Source organism: Atractosteus spatula, chromosome 25, assembly GCF_055471065.1.
Source record: "Atractosteus spatula isolate fAtrSpa1 chromosome 25, fAtrSpa1.hap1, whole genome shotgun sequence".
In the NCBI taxonomy this organism is placed as follows: Eukaryota; Metazoa; Chordata; class Actinopteri; order Semionotiformes; family Lepisosteidae; genus Atractosteus; species Atractosteus spatula.
The window spans coordinates 5,074,834-5,091,687 of record NC_142730.1 but is presented as its reverse complement, the minus strand read 5'-3'; the positions used below and the strand labels follow the sequence as shown (position 1 = coordinate 5,091,687).

At 54.2% G+C, this 16,854-nt stretch overlaps 1 protein-coding gene across 3 annotated transcripts in view; it reads right to left on the bottom strand.

Annotated features, from left to right (window-relative positions):
* Positions 1-15,902, bottom strand: part of adamtsl4 (ADAMTS like 4) — a 31,994-nt gene extending 16,092 nt beyond the window's left edge. For 2 of the 3 annotated variants that reach the window (XM_088905633.1, XM_088905630.1), the window contains exons 1-5: positions 15,578-15,902; positions 12,574-12,894; positions 10,191-10,260; positions 9,345-9,991; positions 4,108-4,939 (exon numbers count right to left, since the gene is read on the bottom strand). In XM_088905633.1, the coding sequence (XP_088761759.1) occupies positions 4,108-4,939; positions 9,345-9,991; positions 10,191-10,260; positions 12,574-12,605 (1,581 nt within the window). In that variant the 5' untranslated portion in view covers positions 12,606-12,894; positions 15,578-15,902. Of the gene's footprint in view, positions 1-4,107; positions 4,940-9,344; positions 9,992-10,190; positions 10,261-12,573; positions 12,895-15,486 lie in introns of all 3 variants that reach the window. The other variant, XM_088905632.1, reaches the window with a different exon arrangement.
* Positions 15,903-16,854: the final 952 nt, after the last annotated feature.

The following is a 16,854-nucleotide window of genomic DNA, read 5'->3' as shown; positions in this document are numbered from 1 at the left end:
CAGTCTGGGTCACACTGTAACCCTACAGCCCAGAGATCACTGGTCCAGTCTGGGTCGCACTGTAACCCTACAGTCCAGAGATCACTGGTCCAGTCTGGGTCACACTGTAACCCTACAGTCCAGAGATCACCGGTCCAGTCTGGGTCACACTGTAACCCTACAGTCCAGAGATCACCGGTCCAGTCTGGGTCACACTGTAACCCTACAGCCCAGAGATCACTGGTCCAGTCTGGTCCGGGTCGCACTGTAACCCTACAGTCCAGAGATCACTGGTCCAGTCTGGGCCGGGTCACACTGTAACCCTACAGTCCAGAGATCGCTGGTCCAGTCTGGGCCGGGTCACACTGTAACCCTACAGTCCAGAGATCGCTGGTCCAGTCTAATTGAGCTTGACTGAGAAACAATCATCTCACTGTAAGTTATTTTACCCTGATCTCACTGGGCTTTACTGCGCTGTACTGTGCTTTTGCCCTGATCTCACTGGGCTTTACTGCGCTGTACTGTGCTTTTACCCTGATCTCACTGGGCTTGTCTGCGCTGGACTGTGCTTTTGCCCTGATCTCACTGGGCTTTACTGCGCTGTACTGTGCTTTTACCCTGATCTCACTGGGCTTGTCTGCGCTGGACTGTGCTTTTACCCTGATCTCACTGGGCTTGTCTGCGCTGTACTGTGCTTTTACCCTGATCTCACTGGGCTTTACTGCGCTGTACTGTGCTTTTACCCTGATCTCGCTGGGCTCTCTCCCCCTCTCGCTCTGTGAGGCCCCCTCACTGTTTACAGTGTCTCAGCAATGTGACAATCTCTCATTCCCCTGTCAGGGTCACAGGGTCACTGTGTTTACACTACCGACAGCACTGTCACGCTAAGATACACCCCGGCACGCACACACTCATACACACAGACACAGAAGCACACACTGCTCACAGCAGGCCAGAGCCTGAGAGATTAAGGTGCAGATGTGCCCCATGTAGGAACCTGGTCAATATTGACTTAGCTGCAGGGGGGGTCACTGTGCTGCTCAATGGGCTCATTCACTGCTGCACCACACCCCCCAGGGGTCCCCTGCAACACACAGGCTCCTTTCAGAACCCTGCTTTCAAGTGCTCGCTGAGGACTCCTCCCATCAGCCTCCTCTCACCTGGTCAGAGCCCCCGCAACACAGCCCGACACACCGCACCACACCACAACACAACACACCGCACCACAACACAACACAACACGGGCTCATAGACAAGCCAACCCCCTCCTCCTGACACAACACACCACACCACAACACAACACACCACACCACAACACAACACAACACAACACAACACAACACGGGCTCATACACAAGCCAACCCCCTCCTCCTGACACAACACACCACACCACAACACAACACACCGCACCACACCACAACACACCACACCACAACACAACACGGGCTCATAGACAAGCCAACCCCCTCCTCCTGACACAACACACCACACCACAACACAACACACCACACCACAACACAACACGGGCTCATAGACAAGCCAACCCCCTCCTCCTGACACAACACACCACACCACAACACAACACAACATGGGCTCATACACAAGCCAACCCCCTCCTCCTGACACAACACACCACACCACAACACAACACAACATGGGCTCATAGACAAGCCAACCCCCTCCTCCTGACACACCACACCACACCACACCACACCACACCACAACACAACATGGGCTCATACACAAGCCAACCCCCTCCTCCTGACACAACACACCACACCACAACACAACACAACATGGGCTCATACACAAGCCAACCCCCTCCTCCTGACACAACACACCACACCACACCACAACACAACACAACATGGGCTCATAGACAAGCCAACCCCCTCCTCCTGACACACCACACCACACCACACCACACCACAACACAACATGGGCTCATACACAAGCCAACCCCCTCCTCCTGACACAACACACCACACCACAACACAACACGGGCTCATAGACAAGCCAACCCCCTCCTCCTGACACAACACACCACACCACAACACAACACGGGCTCATAGACAAGCCAACCCCCTCCTCCTGACACAACACACCACAACACAACACAACATGGGCTCATAGACAAGCCAACCCCCTCCTCCTGACACACCACACCACACCACAACACAACACAACATGGGCTCATACACAAGCCAACTCCCTCCTCCTGACACAACATACCACACCACACCACAACACAACACAACATGGGCTCATACACAAGCCAACCCCCTCCTCCTGACACAACACACCACACCACACCACACCTCAACACAACATGGGCTCATACACAAGCCAACCCCCTCCTCCTGACACAACACACCACACCACAACACAACACGGGCTCATAGACAAGCCAACACCCTCCTCCTGACACAACACACCACACCACAACACGGGCTCATAGACAAGCCAACCCCCTCCTCCTGACACAACACACCACACCACACCACAACACAACATGGGCTCATACACAAGCCAACCCCCTCCTCCTGACACAACACACCACACCACACCACAACACACCACACCACAACACAACACAACACAACACAACACAACACACCACAACACAACACAACACGGGCTCATACACAAGCCAACCCCCTCCTCCTGACACAACACACCACACCACACCACAACACAACACACCGCACCACACCACAACACACCACACCACAACACAACACAACACGGGCTCATAGACAAGCCAACCCCCTCCTCCTGACACAACACACCACACCACAACACAACACAACATGGGCTCATACACAAGCCAACCCCCTCCTCCTGACACACCACACCACACCACACCACACCACAACACAACATGGGCTCATACACAAGCCAACCCCCTCCTCCTGACACAACACACCACACCACAACACGGGCTCATAGACAAGCCAACCCCCTCCTCCTGACACAACACACCACACCACAACACAACACGGGCTCATAGACAAGCCAACCCCCTCCTCCTGACACAACACACCACACCACAACACAACACGGGCTCATAGACAAGCCAACCCCCTCCTCCTGACACAACACACCACAACACAACACAACATGGGCTCATAGACAAGCCAACCCCCTCCTCCTGACACACCACACCACACCACAACACAACACAACATGGGCTCATACACAAGCCAACTCCCTCCTCCTGACACAACATACCACACCACACCACAACACAACACAACATGGGCTCATAGACAAGCCAACCCCCTCCTCCTGACACACCACACCACACCACACCACACCACAACACAACATGGGCTCATACACAAGCCAACCCCCTCCTCCTGACACAACACACCACACCACAACACAACACAACATGGGCTCATACACAAGCCAACCCCCTCCTCCTGACACAACACACCACACCACACCACAACACAACACAACATGGGCTCATAGACAAGCCAACCCCCTCCTCCTGACACACCACACCACACCACACCACACCACAACACAACATGGGCTCATACACAAGCCAACCCCCTCCTCCTGACACAACACACCACACCACAACACGGGCTCATAGACAAGCCAACCCCCTCCTCCTGACACAACACACCACACCACAACACAACACGGGCTCATAGACAAGCCAACCCCCTCCTCCTGACACAACACACCACACCACACCACAACACAACACAACATGGGCTCATACACAAGCCAACCCCCTCCTCCTGACACAACACACCACACCACAACACAACACGGGCTCATAGACAAGCCAACCCCCTCCTCCTGACACAACACACCACACCACAACACAACATGGGCTCATAGACAAGCCAACCCCCTCCTCCTGACACACCACACCACACCACAACACAACACAACATGGGCTCATACACAAGCCAACTCCCTCCTCCTGACACAACATACCACACCACAACACAACATGGGCTCATAGACAAGCCAACACCCTCCTCCTGACACAACACAACACACCACACCACACCACAACACAACACGGGCTCATAGACAAGCCAACGATGATCCAATTAGCCAATGGGCTGGTTCAGGACGGGTGATTGGCAGCCAGCCCGGCCTACCTGGGGGCTGCAGGGGCGGAGCTCTCTCTCCTTTCCCGGGCAGCTATGGAGTGGGAGGGCGGAGCTGGGGGGGGGTGTGTGGGGGTGCGGCAGCCCCCGGGGGCCCCCCCTGCCCTCGCTCTCCGCAGGCGGTGGCTCCTGGGACTGCAGCGGCCAGACGTGGGGTCCGGCCAGCGGCTGCGGGCGGGAGAGGCCGGGGTTCAGGGTGTACGGGGGCTCTCTCTGGGGACGGGGACGCAGACGGGGGCGGGGATGGGGATGGGGATGTGGGGGTCCTCCGCGCTCCCGCATCCAGCTCCCGGGGCGCTCCCAGTCCGGCGGGGCCCGGGCGAGGGTCCCGGCCTCACTGCTCCGGCTCTGCGGGGGCGATCGGGACCGCGTGTCCGTCGAAGTCCGCTCAGGACCCTCCCAGGAGTCCTGGATCTGCGCCCCACCGGCCTGGGACACCCCTACATCTGGGGGCTCTCTTTGGAGACCCCCCCCAGCCTCCGGGCCCCGGTCTGGGAGGGGTCCTGGCCCCCTCGGTAGACCCGTGGCGCCCCCTGCAGTCCGTCGGTCTGCCTGAGGGTGCTGTTGCTCCCCTCTGTCCCCGCCTCTCTCTGCCCCCTGCCCCTGCCCCTCGCGCCCCCCTGGGGTCCTGGCGGTCACAGCTGCCCCGTCCTGCCCCGTGTGCCCTGCTCCCTCCTGCGGGGCAGTTTCAGGGGCCCGGGTGCTGTTGCCCCCGGCCATGTGGGCACTGTGCCGGGCTCGGCGGGCGGGCCGGAGGAGAGGGAGGGAGAAGGGAACTCGGCCATAACCAAACTGACCAGGCAGGATGGAGGAGGAAAAAGACCTGGAATAGAGAGAGAGAGAGAGAGAGAGAGAGAGAGAGAGAGAGAGAGAGAGAGAGGGGTTAATACAGACACACTGACTGACTGGACACTCCAGTACATTAACACTGCACTGAGAGAGAGGGGTTCATACAGACACACTGACTGACTGGACACTCCAGTACATTAACACTGCACTGAGAGAGAGAGGGGTTAATACAGACACACTGACTGGACACTCCAGTACATTAACACTGCACTGAGAGAGAGGGGTTAATACAGACACACTGACTGGACACTCCAGTACATTAACACTGCACTGAGAGAGAGGGGTTCATACAGACACACTGACTGACTGGACACTCCAGTACATTAACACTGCACTGAGAGAGAGGGGTTAATACAGACACACTGACTGGACACTCCAGTACATTAACACTGCACTGAGAGAGAGGGGTTCATACAGACACACTGACTGGACACTCCAGTACATTAACACTGCACTGAGAGAGAGAGGTTCATACAGACACACTGACTGGACACTCCAGTACATTAACACTGCACTGAGAGAGAGGGGTTCATACAGACACACTGACTGACTGGACACTCCAGTACATTAACACTGCACTGAGAGAGAGGGGTTAATACAGACACACTGACTGACTGGACACTCCAGTACATTAACACTGCACTGAGAGAGAGGGGTTAATACAGACACACTGACTGGACACTCCAGTACTGTACATTAACACTGCACTGAGAGAGAGAGGGGTTCATACAGACACACTGACTGGACACTCCAGTACATTAACACTGCACTGAGAGAGAGGGGTTAATACAGACACACTGACTGGACACTCCAGTACATTAACACTGCACTGAGAGAGAGGGGTTCATACAGACACACTGACTGGACACTCCAGTACATTAACATTGCACTGAGAGAGAGGGGTTAATACAGACACACTGACTGGACACTCCAGTACATTAACACTGCACTGAGAGAGAGAGGGGTTAATACAGACACACTGACTGACTGGACACTCCAGTACATTAACACTGCACTGAGAGAGAGGGGTTAATACAGACACACTGACTGACTGGACACTCCAGTACATTAACACTGCACTGAGAGAGAGGGGTTCATACAGACACACTGACTGGACACTCCAGTACATTAACACTGCACTGAGAGAGAGGGGTTCATACAGACACACTGACTGGACACTCCAGTACATTAACATTGCACTGAGAGAGAGGGGTTCATACAGACACACTGACTGGACACTCCAGTACATTAACATTGCACTGAGAGAGAGGGGTTCATACAGACACACTGACTGACTGGACACTCCAGTACATTAACACTGCACTGAGAGAGAGGGGTTAATACAGACACACTGACTGACTGGACACTCCAGTACATTAACACTGCACTGAGAGAGAGGGGTTAATACAGACACACTGACTGACTGGACACTCCAGTACATTAACAACACTGCACTGAGAGAGAGGGGTTAATACAGACACACTGACTGACTGGACACTCCAGTACATTAACACTGCACTGAGAGAGAGGGGTTCATACAGACACACTGACTGGACACTCCAGTACATTAACACTGCACTGAGAGAGAGGGGTTCATACAGACACACTGACTGACTGGACACTCCAGTACATTAACACTGCACTGAGAGAGAGGGGTTAATACAGACACACTGACTGGACACTCCAGTACATTAACACTGCACTGAGAGAGAGGGGTTCATACAGACACACTGACTGACTGGACACTCCAGTACATTAACACTGCACTGAGAGAGAGGGGTTAATACAGACACACTGACTGGACACTCCAGTACATTAACACTGCACTGAGAGAGAGGGGTTAATACAGACACACTGACTGGACACTCCAGTACATTAACACTGCACTGAGAGAGAGGGGTTAATACAGACACACTGACTGACTGGACACTCCAGTACATGAATACTGTGGTGAAAGCAGAAGATTATCTAATAGAGCAATCTTAAACTCTGGTAGCCCTAGTAAGCGATACTGAGCTGCAATGTGCTGGAGGCCATTAAAGGCCCTGAAACACAGCAGGATACAAGCTGTAACCACCACTGGTGTCAGCCCACAATTCCCACACTGTAATTACCAATTACCGCACTGGGGAGCACAGACCACCAGCATCTTCTAGAGACCACAGTACTGAGAGAGACAGGCAGCACAGACTCTGGAGACCACAGTACTGAGACAGACAGGCAGTACAGACTCTGGAGACCACAGTACTGAGAGAGACAGACAGTACAGACTCTGGAGACCACAGTACTGAGACAGACAGGCAGTACAGACTCTGGAGACCACAGTACTGAGAGAGACAGACAGTACAGACTCTGGAGACCACAGTACTGAGACAGACAGTACAGTCTCTGGAGACCACAGTACTGAGAGAGACAGACAGTACAGACTCTGGAGACCACAGTACTGAGACAGACAGGCAGTACAGACTCTGGAGACCACAGTACTGAGACAGACAGGCAGTACAGTCTCTGGTGACCACAGTACTGAGACAGACAGTACAGACTCTGGAGACCACAGTACTGAGACAGACAGGCAGTACAGACTCTGGAGACCACAGTACAGAGAGAGACAGACAGGCAGTGCAGACTCTGGAGACCACAGTACTGAGACAGACAGGCAGTACAGACTCTGGAGACCACAGTACTGAGACAGACAGGCAGTACAGACTCTGGAGACCACAGTACTGAGAGAGACAGGCAGCACAGACTCTGGAGACCACAGTACTGAGAGAGACAGGCAGCACAGACTCTGGAGACCACAGTACTGAGAGAGACAGACAGTACAGACTCTGGAGACCACAGTACTGAGACAGACAGGCAGTACAGACTCTGGAGACCACAGTACTGAGAGAGACAGACAGTACAGACTCTGGAGACCACAGTACTGAGACAGACAGGCAGTACAGTCTCTGGTGACCACAGTACTGAGAGAGACAGGCAGTACAGACTCTGGTGACCACAGTACTGAGACAGACAGGCAGTACAGTCTCTGGTGACCACAGTACTGAGAGAGACAGGCAGTACAGACTCTGGAGACCACAGTACTGAGAGAGACAGACAGTACAGACTCTGGAGACCACAATTCTGAGAGAGACAGGCAGTACAGTCTCTGGTGACCACAGTACTGAGAGAGACAGGCAGTACAGACTCTGGTGACCACAGTACTGAGACAAGCTGTACCGACGCTGAATATCAGAGACAGAGGCCTAATCCCTCACCCTTCCCTGTATTAAAATATCTCGACTAGCTGCCCCCTCCAGGCCCCCGCCTGAGCCCAGGGCTCGTTCGTTCCTGGGAGGGGTCTGCTTTCTCACAGGCAGTGTACAGAGGAAGGAAGGCGCGTGACAGGGGGCTCTGTGGCCTGCACAGGAGGGCGTCACGCCTCGATGACACAGCTTTACCAACGTCCTGGGTTTCCTGCTGGCTCACAGCCCGCGGGCACCCCCTCCCTGAGCTCACACGCTCGCTCCATTATAGTCAGTGTGTCAACGCAGCAAAGTGACTGTGTCAGTCACTACCTGACTGTGTCAGTGAGTGTGTCAGCCACTACCTGACTGTGTCAGTGAGTGTGTCAGTCGCTATCTCACTGTGTCAGTGTGTCAGTCACAATCTCACTGTGTCCGTGTGTCAGTCACAATCTCACTGTGTCAGTGTGTCAGTCACTATCTCACTGTGTCAGTGTGTCAGTCACTATCTCTGTGTCAGTCTGTCAGTCACTATCTCACTGTGTCAGTGTGTCAGTCGCTATCTCACTGTGTCAGTCACTATCTCTGTCAGTCACTATCTCACTGTGTCAGTGTGTCAGTCGCTATCTCACTGTGTCAGTGTGTCAGTCACTATCTCTGTCAGTCTATCAGTCACTATCTCACTGTGTCAGTGTGTCAGTCGCTATCTCACTGTGTCAGTGTGTCAGTCACTATCTCATATATACATTCAGGATCTTATTCTTTAACAATTTCAATCAAACCTACCAATGACGACTGTTTCTGTGCCCTTTCTATAATGAGTCTACAAACTCTGCACTTCATGTGTGCTAAATATACAGTATTAAATCCATTAAAGCCTACGAAACACAAACATCACCAATGAAGCAGTAAGCGATTAACCTATCCCATTTTAAACCTATTTAGTATTTAATTTTACCTTGTGTCATTATGCCTTTATGGAGGGGGAAAGTACGGTATTCCTGATTTGACAGACAAAACTCCCCTTTAGCAGATTTTGTCCCTTAAATCCAAAGTTCGTAAAAGCAAATTCCCGGTAAACCAGGCGTTTACTGTCCATTCAATGAGAAAAAGTAGAAAGAAGAGATAACAATCTGTCTGTCTGATTCCTCTTACCTCCTAGATGAACCCGCGTCCTGACTGGTCGGCACAGACCTCCTGTTCCCACCTCCTCCACCACCACCTCCTCTCCCTCTTCCCTGATTGGCTGGCCGATGTGCTGTCCTCCCTGATTGGCTGTAGCCATTGGAGGAGGAGGAGAAAGGCTGGCGGTAAAGAGAGACCATCTCCTGATTGGCCGGGGAGAAATCGGGCTGGTGGAACTGAGGCTCCTGATAGGTCAGGGGTGGCTGGTGTACCGGGTCTGGACCGGTGCTGTAGAGAGACAGCCCTGGCTCCTGATTGGCTGAATGAGGAGAGTGCAGGTGATGGGGCTGCCTGCTGCTGTCGGGGGGTCCCACGTAGAGAGAGGGGTCACTCGGGGGTTTCCTCAACTCTCGGAGGGGGGCGTAATTGGGGCGCAGTGCCGAAATGACTCCGCCCTGCTCCCTGAGGCTGGGGGGGTCAGCCGGGTGCAGGGGAAAGGGTCCCCAGGTCTGTGAGGGGTCTGCGACTGGCAGCAGACACTGCCTCCTCCTCTCCGAGATCCCAAACCCGCAGCTACGAGAGCAGGGCGTCCAGGCGCCCCAGGGGCCCCACACCCCCTGCAAGGGCCCCACCGGCCCCTCGCTTGCAGGAGCCTGCCGGGACGCTCTGCCTGGAGTCTGTGGAGCGGAAAAAACGCAGCACGGTGAAGTCGGGCACAGCGCCCCCTGCTGGAAGGTTGCAGCACTGCAGGGTGACACAGTGGAAGACAGAGGGGCGGGCTGTCAGAGACGCAGGGGCGGAGAGGGAGAGCCTGCAGGGGGATTGTGGGCGTTCGGCGGCGCAGACGGAGCAGGCAGATAAAGGTTAACAACCCACCTTGGGCTCGGGCTGGGAGAGCTGCACGCCGGCGAAGAGCAGGCTGAGCACCGCAGACAGCAGACACAGCCTGGGGGCAGAGGAGAGCAGTTACTACACACCGGCACACTGACTCACAGGCTGGCACGCCCGGGTGAGTGGCATCCCGGGGAACGCACACCGCTGGCGGCGCTTGTTTACTTTGCACCGGTAACAGGGTGGTAGTAAAACCTGGAGTGGATCAGACTGCTGTGCACTGGGAGTCTGACTGACAGCACTGTAAGACCTGGAGTAGATCAGACTGCTGTGCACTGGGAGTCTGACTGACAGCTCTGTAAAACCTGGAGTGGATCAGACTGCTGTGCACTGGGAGTCTGACTGGCAGCACTGTAAAACCTGGAGTGGATCAGACTGCTGTGCACTGGGAGTCTGACTGACAGCTCTGTAAAACCCGGAGTGGATCAGAGTGCCTTGCGGATTCCCTTCCGTGTGGAGGTGGAGTCGTCCTGCGGTGCTGTCTCCGCAGTGCTCCAGCCTGTCCCTCCTCATGGGTCCAGACTAGCCCAGGTTGCACAAGAGAAACTCCGTGATTCCTGGCTGCTTCCCGTCCGCTGGGACAGTGCTTTCCCAGAAAAGGGGGAATTACGGAACAGGGGGGTTGTGACACAGCAGCTCGACGCTCCGCAGACACTGGGGTCCTGGGAAAGGCGTGATGTGGTGAGAAAAACCTCGTGTTGATGCCACAATTACAGTCCACAGTGCCCACTGGTCACATGTCTGATCACACTGGACCAGTGAGCTCAGAGCCCTTCAGCAGACTCAGAGCAGGGCTGATGGGTCCTCACGACTGACCACACTGGACCAGTGAGCTCAGAGCCCTTCAGCAGACTCAGCGCAGGGCTGATGGGTCCTCATGACTGACCACACTGGACCAGTGAGCTCAGAGCCCTTCAGCAGACTCAGCGCAGGGCTGATGGGTCCTCATGACTGACCACACTGGACCAGTGAGCTCAGAGCCCTCAGCAGAGCTCTAAGCCTGTATCCAGTCACATACTTACACTGACACCTCACACACAGACTCCTATACACACACACTTACACTGACACCTCACACACACACTCACTGACATACTCAATGACACAAACAGTTAACACACACAATGACACGCACTAACACACTCTCATATACATATGCACACACACACACACTCTGATACACACACACACTCATGGGTCTCTCCCTTTGTTGGGGTGTACCTGTCCTGCAAATCTGTCACTTATTGTGAGGAACGTGCTCACACTGCATATACACAAATACACACACAACTGTTCCTCTTCCAGATCAACTCCAGCTACAGTCAGGACCTCCTGCTATCTGCCCCTGGAGTCGTACTCTCACTCTCTGCAGTTTTGGGGTCCCCCCGTCCCCCTGCGTTTCCTTGCTGCTTCAGCAGTGTCCACTCAGCTGTTAGTGGGACAGGTTAGCAATCAACACCATGCCAGTGCCACACACTGGCTTCCAGAACCTTCCTGAAATCACCAGGAGCAATTTCACTAACGAGCCTGAACACCGCGAGCTTGATCAGCATCGTTCCTTCCCGAATCCAGCAGTTTCCTCTGGAGCGACTCCCTTCGTCCCGCAGGGCTGGGCACACAGGAGCACACCGGAGTGAGGGGGATGCAGTCACTGTGTCAGTCTGTCTCTCTGTCTGTCCGTCTGTCTCTCTGTCAGTGTGTCTTTCTGTCTCTCAGAGTGTCAGTCTGTCTCTCTGTCTGTCCGTCTGTCTCTCTGTCAGTGTGTCTTTCTGTCTCTCAGTCAGTGTGTCAGTCTCAGTGTGTCAGTCAGTCACTCACTCAGTAAGTGTGTCAGTCAGTGTGTCGGGCTCTCAGTCAGTGTGTCTGTCTCTCAGTCAGGGTGTCAGTCTCAGTCAGGGTGTCTGTCAGTGTGTCAGTCTCAGTGTGTCAGTCAGTCACTCACTCAGTAAGTGTGTCAGTCAGTGTGTCTCTCAGTCAGTGTGTCTCTGTCTCTCAGTCTGTGTCTGTCTCTCAGTCAGTGTGTCAGTCAGTCTGTCTTTCTGTCTCTCAGTCAGTGTGTCTGTCTCTCAGTCAGTGTGTCAGTCAGTGTGTCTCTGTCTCTCAGTCAGTGTGTCAGTCAGTCTGTCTTTCTGTCTCTCAGTCAGTGTGTCTGTCTCTCAGTCAGTGTGTCAGTCAGTGTGTCTCTGTCTCTCAGTCAGTGTGTCAGTCAGTGTGTCTGTCTCTCAGTCAGTGTGTCTCTGTCTCTCAGTCAGTGTGTCTCTCAGTCAGTCACTCAGTCAAGCAGCGCGCAGCCCCGTGGCTCCCCTGTAGTTCCCAGAGCGGATCCCCCAAAATCCTGCAGCGCCCCCCCCCCTCCCTCCCCACCTACCTGCAGCCTCCCCGTCCACGCGTCTCCCTCATGGCTCTCGCCCCGTCTGTGGCCCCTCTCGCACAGAGCGAGGAAACAGCCTCTCCTCTTCTCTGAGTGCGCCTCCTGCTCCGTCCGCTGGCCCGTCCTCGGCCCTCGGCTCCTCGGCGGCTCCTCGCCTCTGTCCTGCTCGGAAACTCCTCTGCGCGCCGGGAGGGAGCACCGCGGCGCGTCGGAGATTCAGTCCCAACTCTCGCTCCGGAGTTCTTGTCCTTCAGCCGATAAATACTTTCTTTAAGGTGGTCCGACTTCGTCTCCGCAGGAGGGCGTGCGGGTGCGCTGCTGTTAGGAGAAGAAAAAAAAGGGAGATTGTATCAGAGGGTCGTGCGGAGAGAAAATACCACCTTAAAAACCTGCCCCTGTAGCCACGCGCCAGAGCTCATTGTTCCGGTATAAGTCAGCCCGAGTCCGCCTGCGGGAAACGGCACGCTAGCGCTAAAACCGCAGTTTGTGTTTGTGTCTGCTGCTGTTCCAGAGCACCGCTCTGCCGTCATACTCTCAACCCTGATCTCACTGGGCTCTACCGCACTCTACTGTGCTTTTACCCTGATCTCACTGGGCTGTACTGCACTGGACTGTGCTTTTACCCTGATCTCACTGGGCTGTACTGCGCTTTTACCCTGATCTCACTGGGCTGTACTGCACTGTACTGTGCTTTTACCCTGATCTCACTAGACTGTACTGTACTGTACTGTGCTTTTACCCTGATCTCACTGGGCTGTACTGCACTGGACTGTGCTTTTACCCTGATCTCACTGGGCTGTACTGCACTGTACTGTGCTTTTACCCTGATCTCACTGGGCTTTACTGCACTGGACTGTGCTTTTACCCTGATCTCACTGGGCTGTACTGCACTGTACTGTGCTTTTACGCTGATCTCACTGGGCTGTACTGCACTGTACTGTGCTTTTACCCTGATCTCACTGGGCTGTACTGCACTGGACTGTGCTTTTACCCTGATCTCACTGGGCTGTACTGCACTGTACTGTGCTTTTACCCTGATCTCACTGGGCTGTACTGCACTGGACTTTACTAACACATTCAGAATTAGAAATCGAGTTGAGTACGAGATGAGTACGATGGAATAAACAGCGAAATGTGCCCTAAGCGCAGAGCCGGGGATTCGCGGCCCCGTGGGCACAGGCAGTGGGGGGCTCTGGACACCGGTCGTACAGACAGGAGATGAAGGAGCTTCAGCTCTGCGCTCTCTGAGCCTCGTGTTTCATAACGTGGCGTCAAACGTTCTGTCGGTGATCTGATTTCACAAACATCCCGCTGGGTCAACGCGGCACTCTTAGGCCTAAGAAGTGTTCTCTCGCTCGTAGAACAGTCTCCCTTGTTGATTTTAAGCAAACATCCTCTCCCCGTGTGCACACAAAACGTAATAATCTTCCTCCGCGCGCCCCTGACAGCCCACGTCCGGCTGCGGCAGGGATTATCCACGCGACAGTGAGCCGCTTAGCGCTGCCCCGGCGCGCGCTGGACACGGTGCTTCACGGGCCCGTGCGCAGACCGCCTCGCGGGGACACGGCTCCCCGAGCCGCGCCCCGTCACGCGCCACCCGCTTCAGCAGACACGCAGCAGGGGAGGGTGGACAAGAGTGGACAGAGCTCTGACTGCCCAGTCTCTGAGCGCAGCGAGCTGGACTCCAGGGGACAGTGGACAGAGCTCTGACTGCCCAGTCTCTGACCGCAGCGAGCTGGACTCCAGGGGACAGTGGACAGAGCTCTGACTGCCCAGTCTCTGAGCGCAGCGAGCTGGACTCCAGGGGACAGTGGACAGAGCTCTGACTGCCCAGTCTCTGAGCGCAGCGAGCTGGACTCCAGGGGACAGTGGACAGAGCTCTGACTGCCCAGTCTCTGACCGCAGCGAGCTGGACTCCAGGGGACAGTGGACAGAGCTCTGACTGCCCAGTCTCTGAGCGCAGCGAGCTGGACTCCAGGGGAGAGTGGACAGAGCTCTGACTGCCCAGTCTCTAACCGCAGCGAGCTGGACTCCAGGGGACAGTGGACAGAGCTCTGCCCAGCCTCTGACCAAAGGACACAGTTTCGCTTTTTCCCCAGTCACTTTGTCACTATAGTGTACTACAGTAATACCGCAGTTTACCACAATGTGTTATAGTGTACTACAGTAATACAGTACCCCAGTTTACCAGTGTGTTAATGTACTACAGTATATACCACAGTGTTATAGTACAGTACAGTGTTTACCACAGTAAGTTACAGTGTACTATAGTATATACCACAGTTTACCACAGTGAGTTACAGTGTACTATAGTACATACCAGTTTACCACAGTGAGCTACAGTGTACTATAGTACATACCAGTTTACCACAGTGAGTTACAGTGTACTATAGTACATACCAGTTTTCCACAGTGAGCTACAGTGTACTATAGTACATACCAGTTTACCACAGTGAGCTACAGTGTACTATAGTACATACCAGTTTCCCACAGTGCGTTACAGTGTACTATAGTACATACCAGTTTCCCACAGTGAGTTACAGTGTACTATAGTACATACCAGTTTCCCACAGTGAGTTACAGTGTACTATAGTACATACCAGTTTACCACAGTGAGCTACAGTGTACTATAGTACATACCAGTTTCCCACAGTGAGTTACAGTGTACTATAGTACATACCAGTTTACCACAGTGAGCTACAGTGTACTATAGTACATACCAGTTTTCCACAGTGAGCTACAGTGTACTATAGTACATACCAGTTTACCACAGTGAGCTACAGTGTACTATAGTATATACCACAGTTTACCACAGTGAGTTTCAGTGTACTATAGTACATACCAGTTTCCCACAGTGAGTTACAGTGTACTATAGTACATACCAGTTTCCCACAGTGTTGACCAGCTTACCGAGCCGCGAGCGGACCCCTCCGGCCCGGGACCCCGGAGAGGCGGTTCGCCAGAGGCGGGGTGCGGCGAGCGAGAAGTGACCGTGACTGACCGTGCCGACACCCCGCTGCTTCAGACGCGCTGGCGGGGCCGTGCGCTGCGGAGAGAGACACTTTCCCCGTCCGGTTTCCAAACTTCGCTCCTCAGACGAGTGCTTACAGCGGCAATCCCTCTGATCAAACTGCGAAGTGTCCGCAGTCACGTCGCGATGCCCCCCCCCCCCACCGCGGAGCAGACCCTGTGGCGCGCTGACGCCCGGGGACAGTTTTACAGTCTGGTTTTCTCTCCCTGCTGTCACATGCGACTGCCCTCCGCCCTCTGCTGTCCCCGAGCCACGATCGGACCGTCCGAGCCTGGCCGCTCCGCTCACCGTGTGTGACGTCGCAGAGCGGGACTCGTACGGACACGCAGGGAGGCAGACTCGCCCCCCGCTATCTCTCCCACTGCTCCGTATCTCCGCTCTGTCCCTCCCCCGCACCCCTCCCCCTCTCTCATTTAGTTACTATAGTCCCTTTAGGAGCCCAGCCTCTGTACTGTGACTATAGGCTCTATAGGAGCCCAGCCCCTGTACTGTTACTATAGGCTCTATAGGAGCCCAGCCCCTGTACTGTTACTATAGGCTCTATAGGAGCCCAGCCCCTGTACTGTTACTATAGGCTCTATAGGAACCTGGCTACTGTACTGTTACTATATTCTCTATAGGAGCCCAGCCCCTGTACTGTTACTATAGGCTCTATAGGAGCCCAGCCCCTGTACTGTTACTATAGGCTCTATAGGAACCTGGCTACTGTACTGTTACTATATTCTCTATAGGAACCCAGCCCCTGCACTGTGTCTATACTCTATAAGTACCTGGCTACTGTACTGTTACTATATTCTCTATAGGAACCCAGCCCCTGTACTGTTACTATACTCTATAAGTACCTGGCTACTGTACTGTTACTATATTCCATTTAGGAACCCAGCCCCTGTACTGTTACTATCTTCCCTATAGGAACCCAGCTACTGTATTGTTCCTATAGCCCCTATAGGAACCTAGATGCTGTACTGTTACTATGGTCCCTACAGTAACCTGGCTACTGTACTGTTGCAATAAAGCCCCTAAAGGAACCCAGATGCTGTGCTCTTACTATAGTCTCTATAGGATCCCAGACTCTGGGCTCTTCCTATAGCCCCTATAAGAACCTAGATGTTGTGTTTTTACTAGAGCCCCTATAGGACCCAGCCCCTGCTCTGTTACTGCATCTCCATGTTGCTGTAGGGGTGGCTGGCTCTGTGTCTGCTGCTCCAGACTGCTTGGCTAACGGAGGAACACAACATTCCTGACTC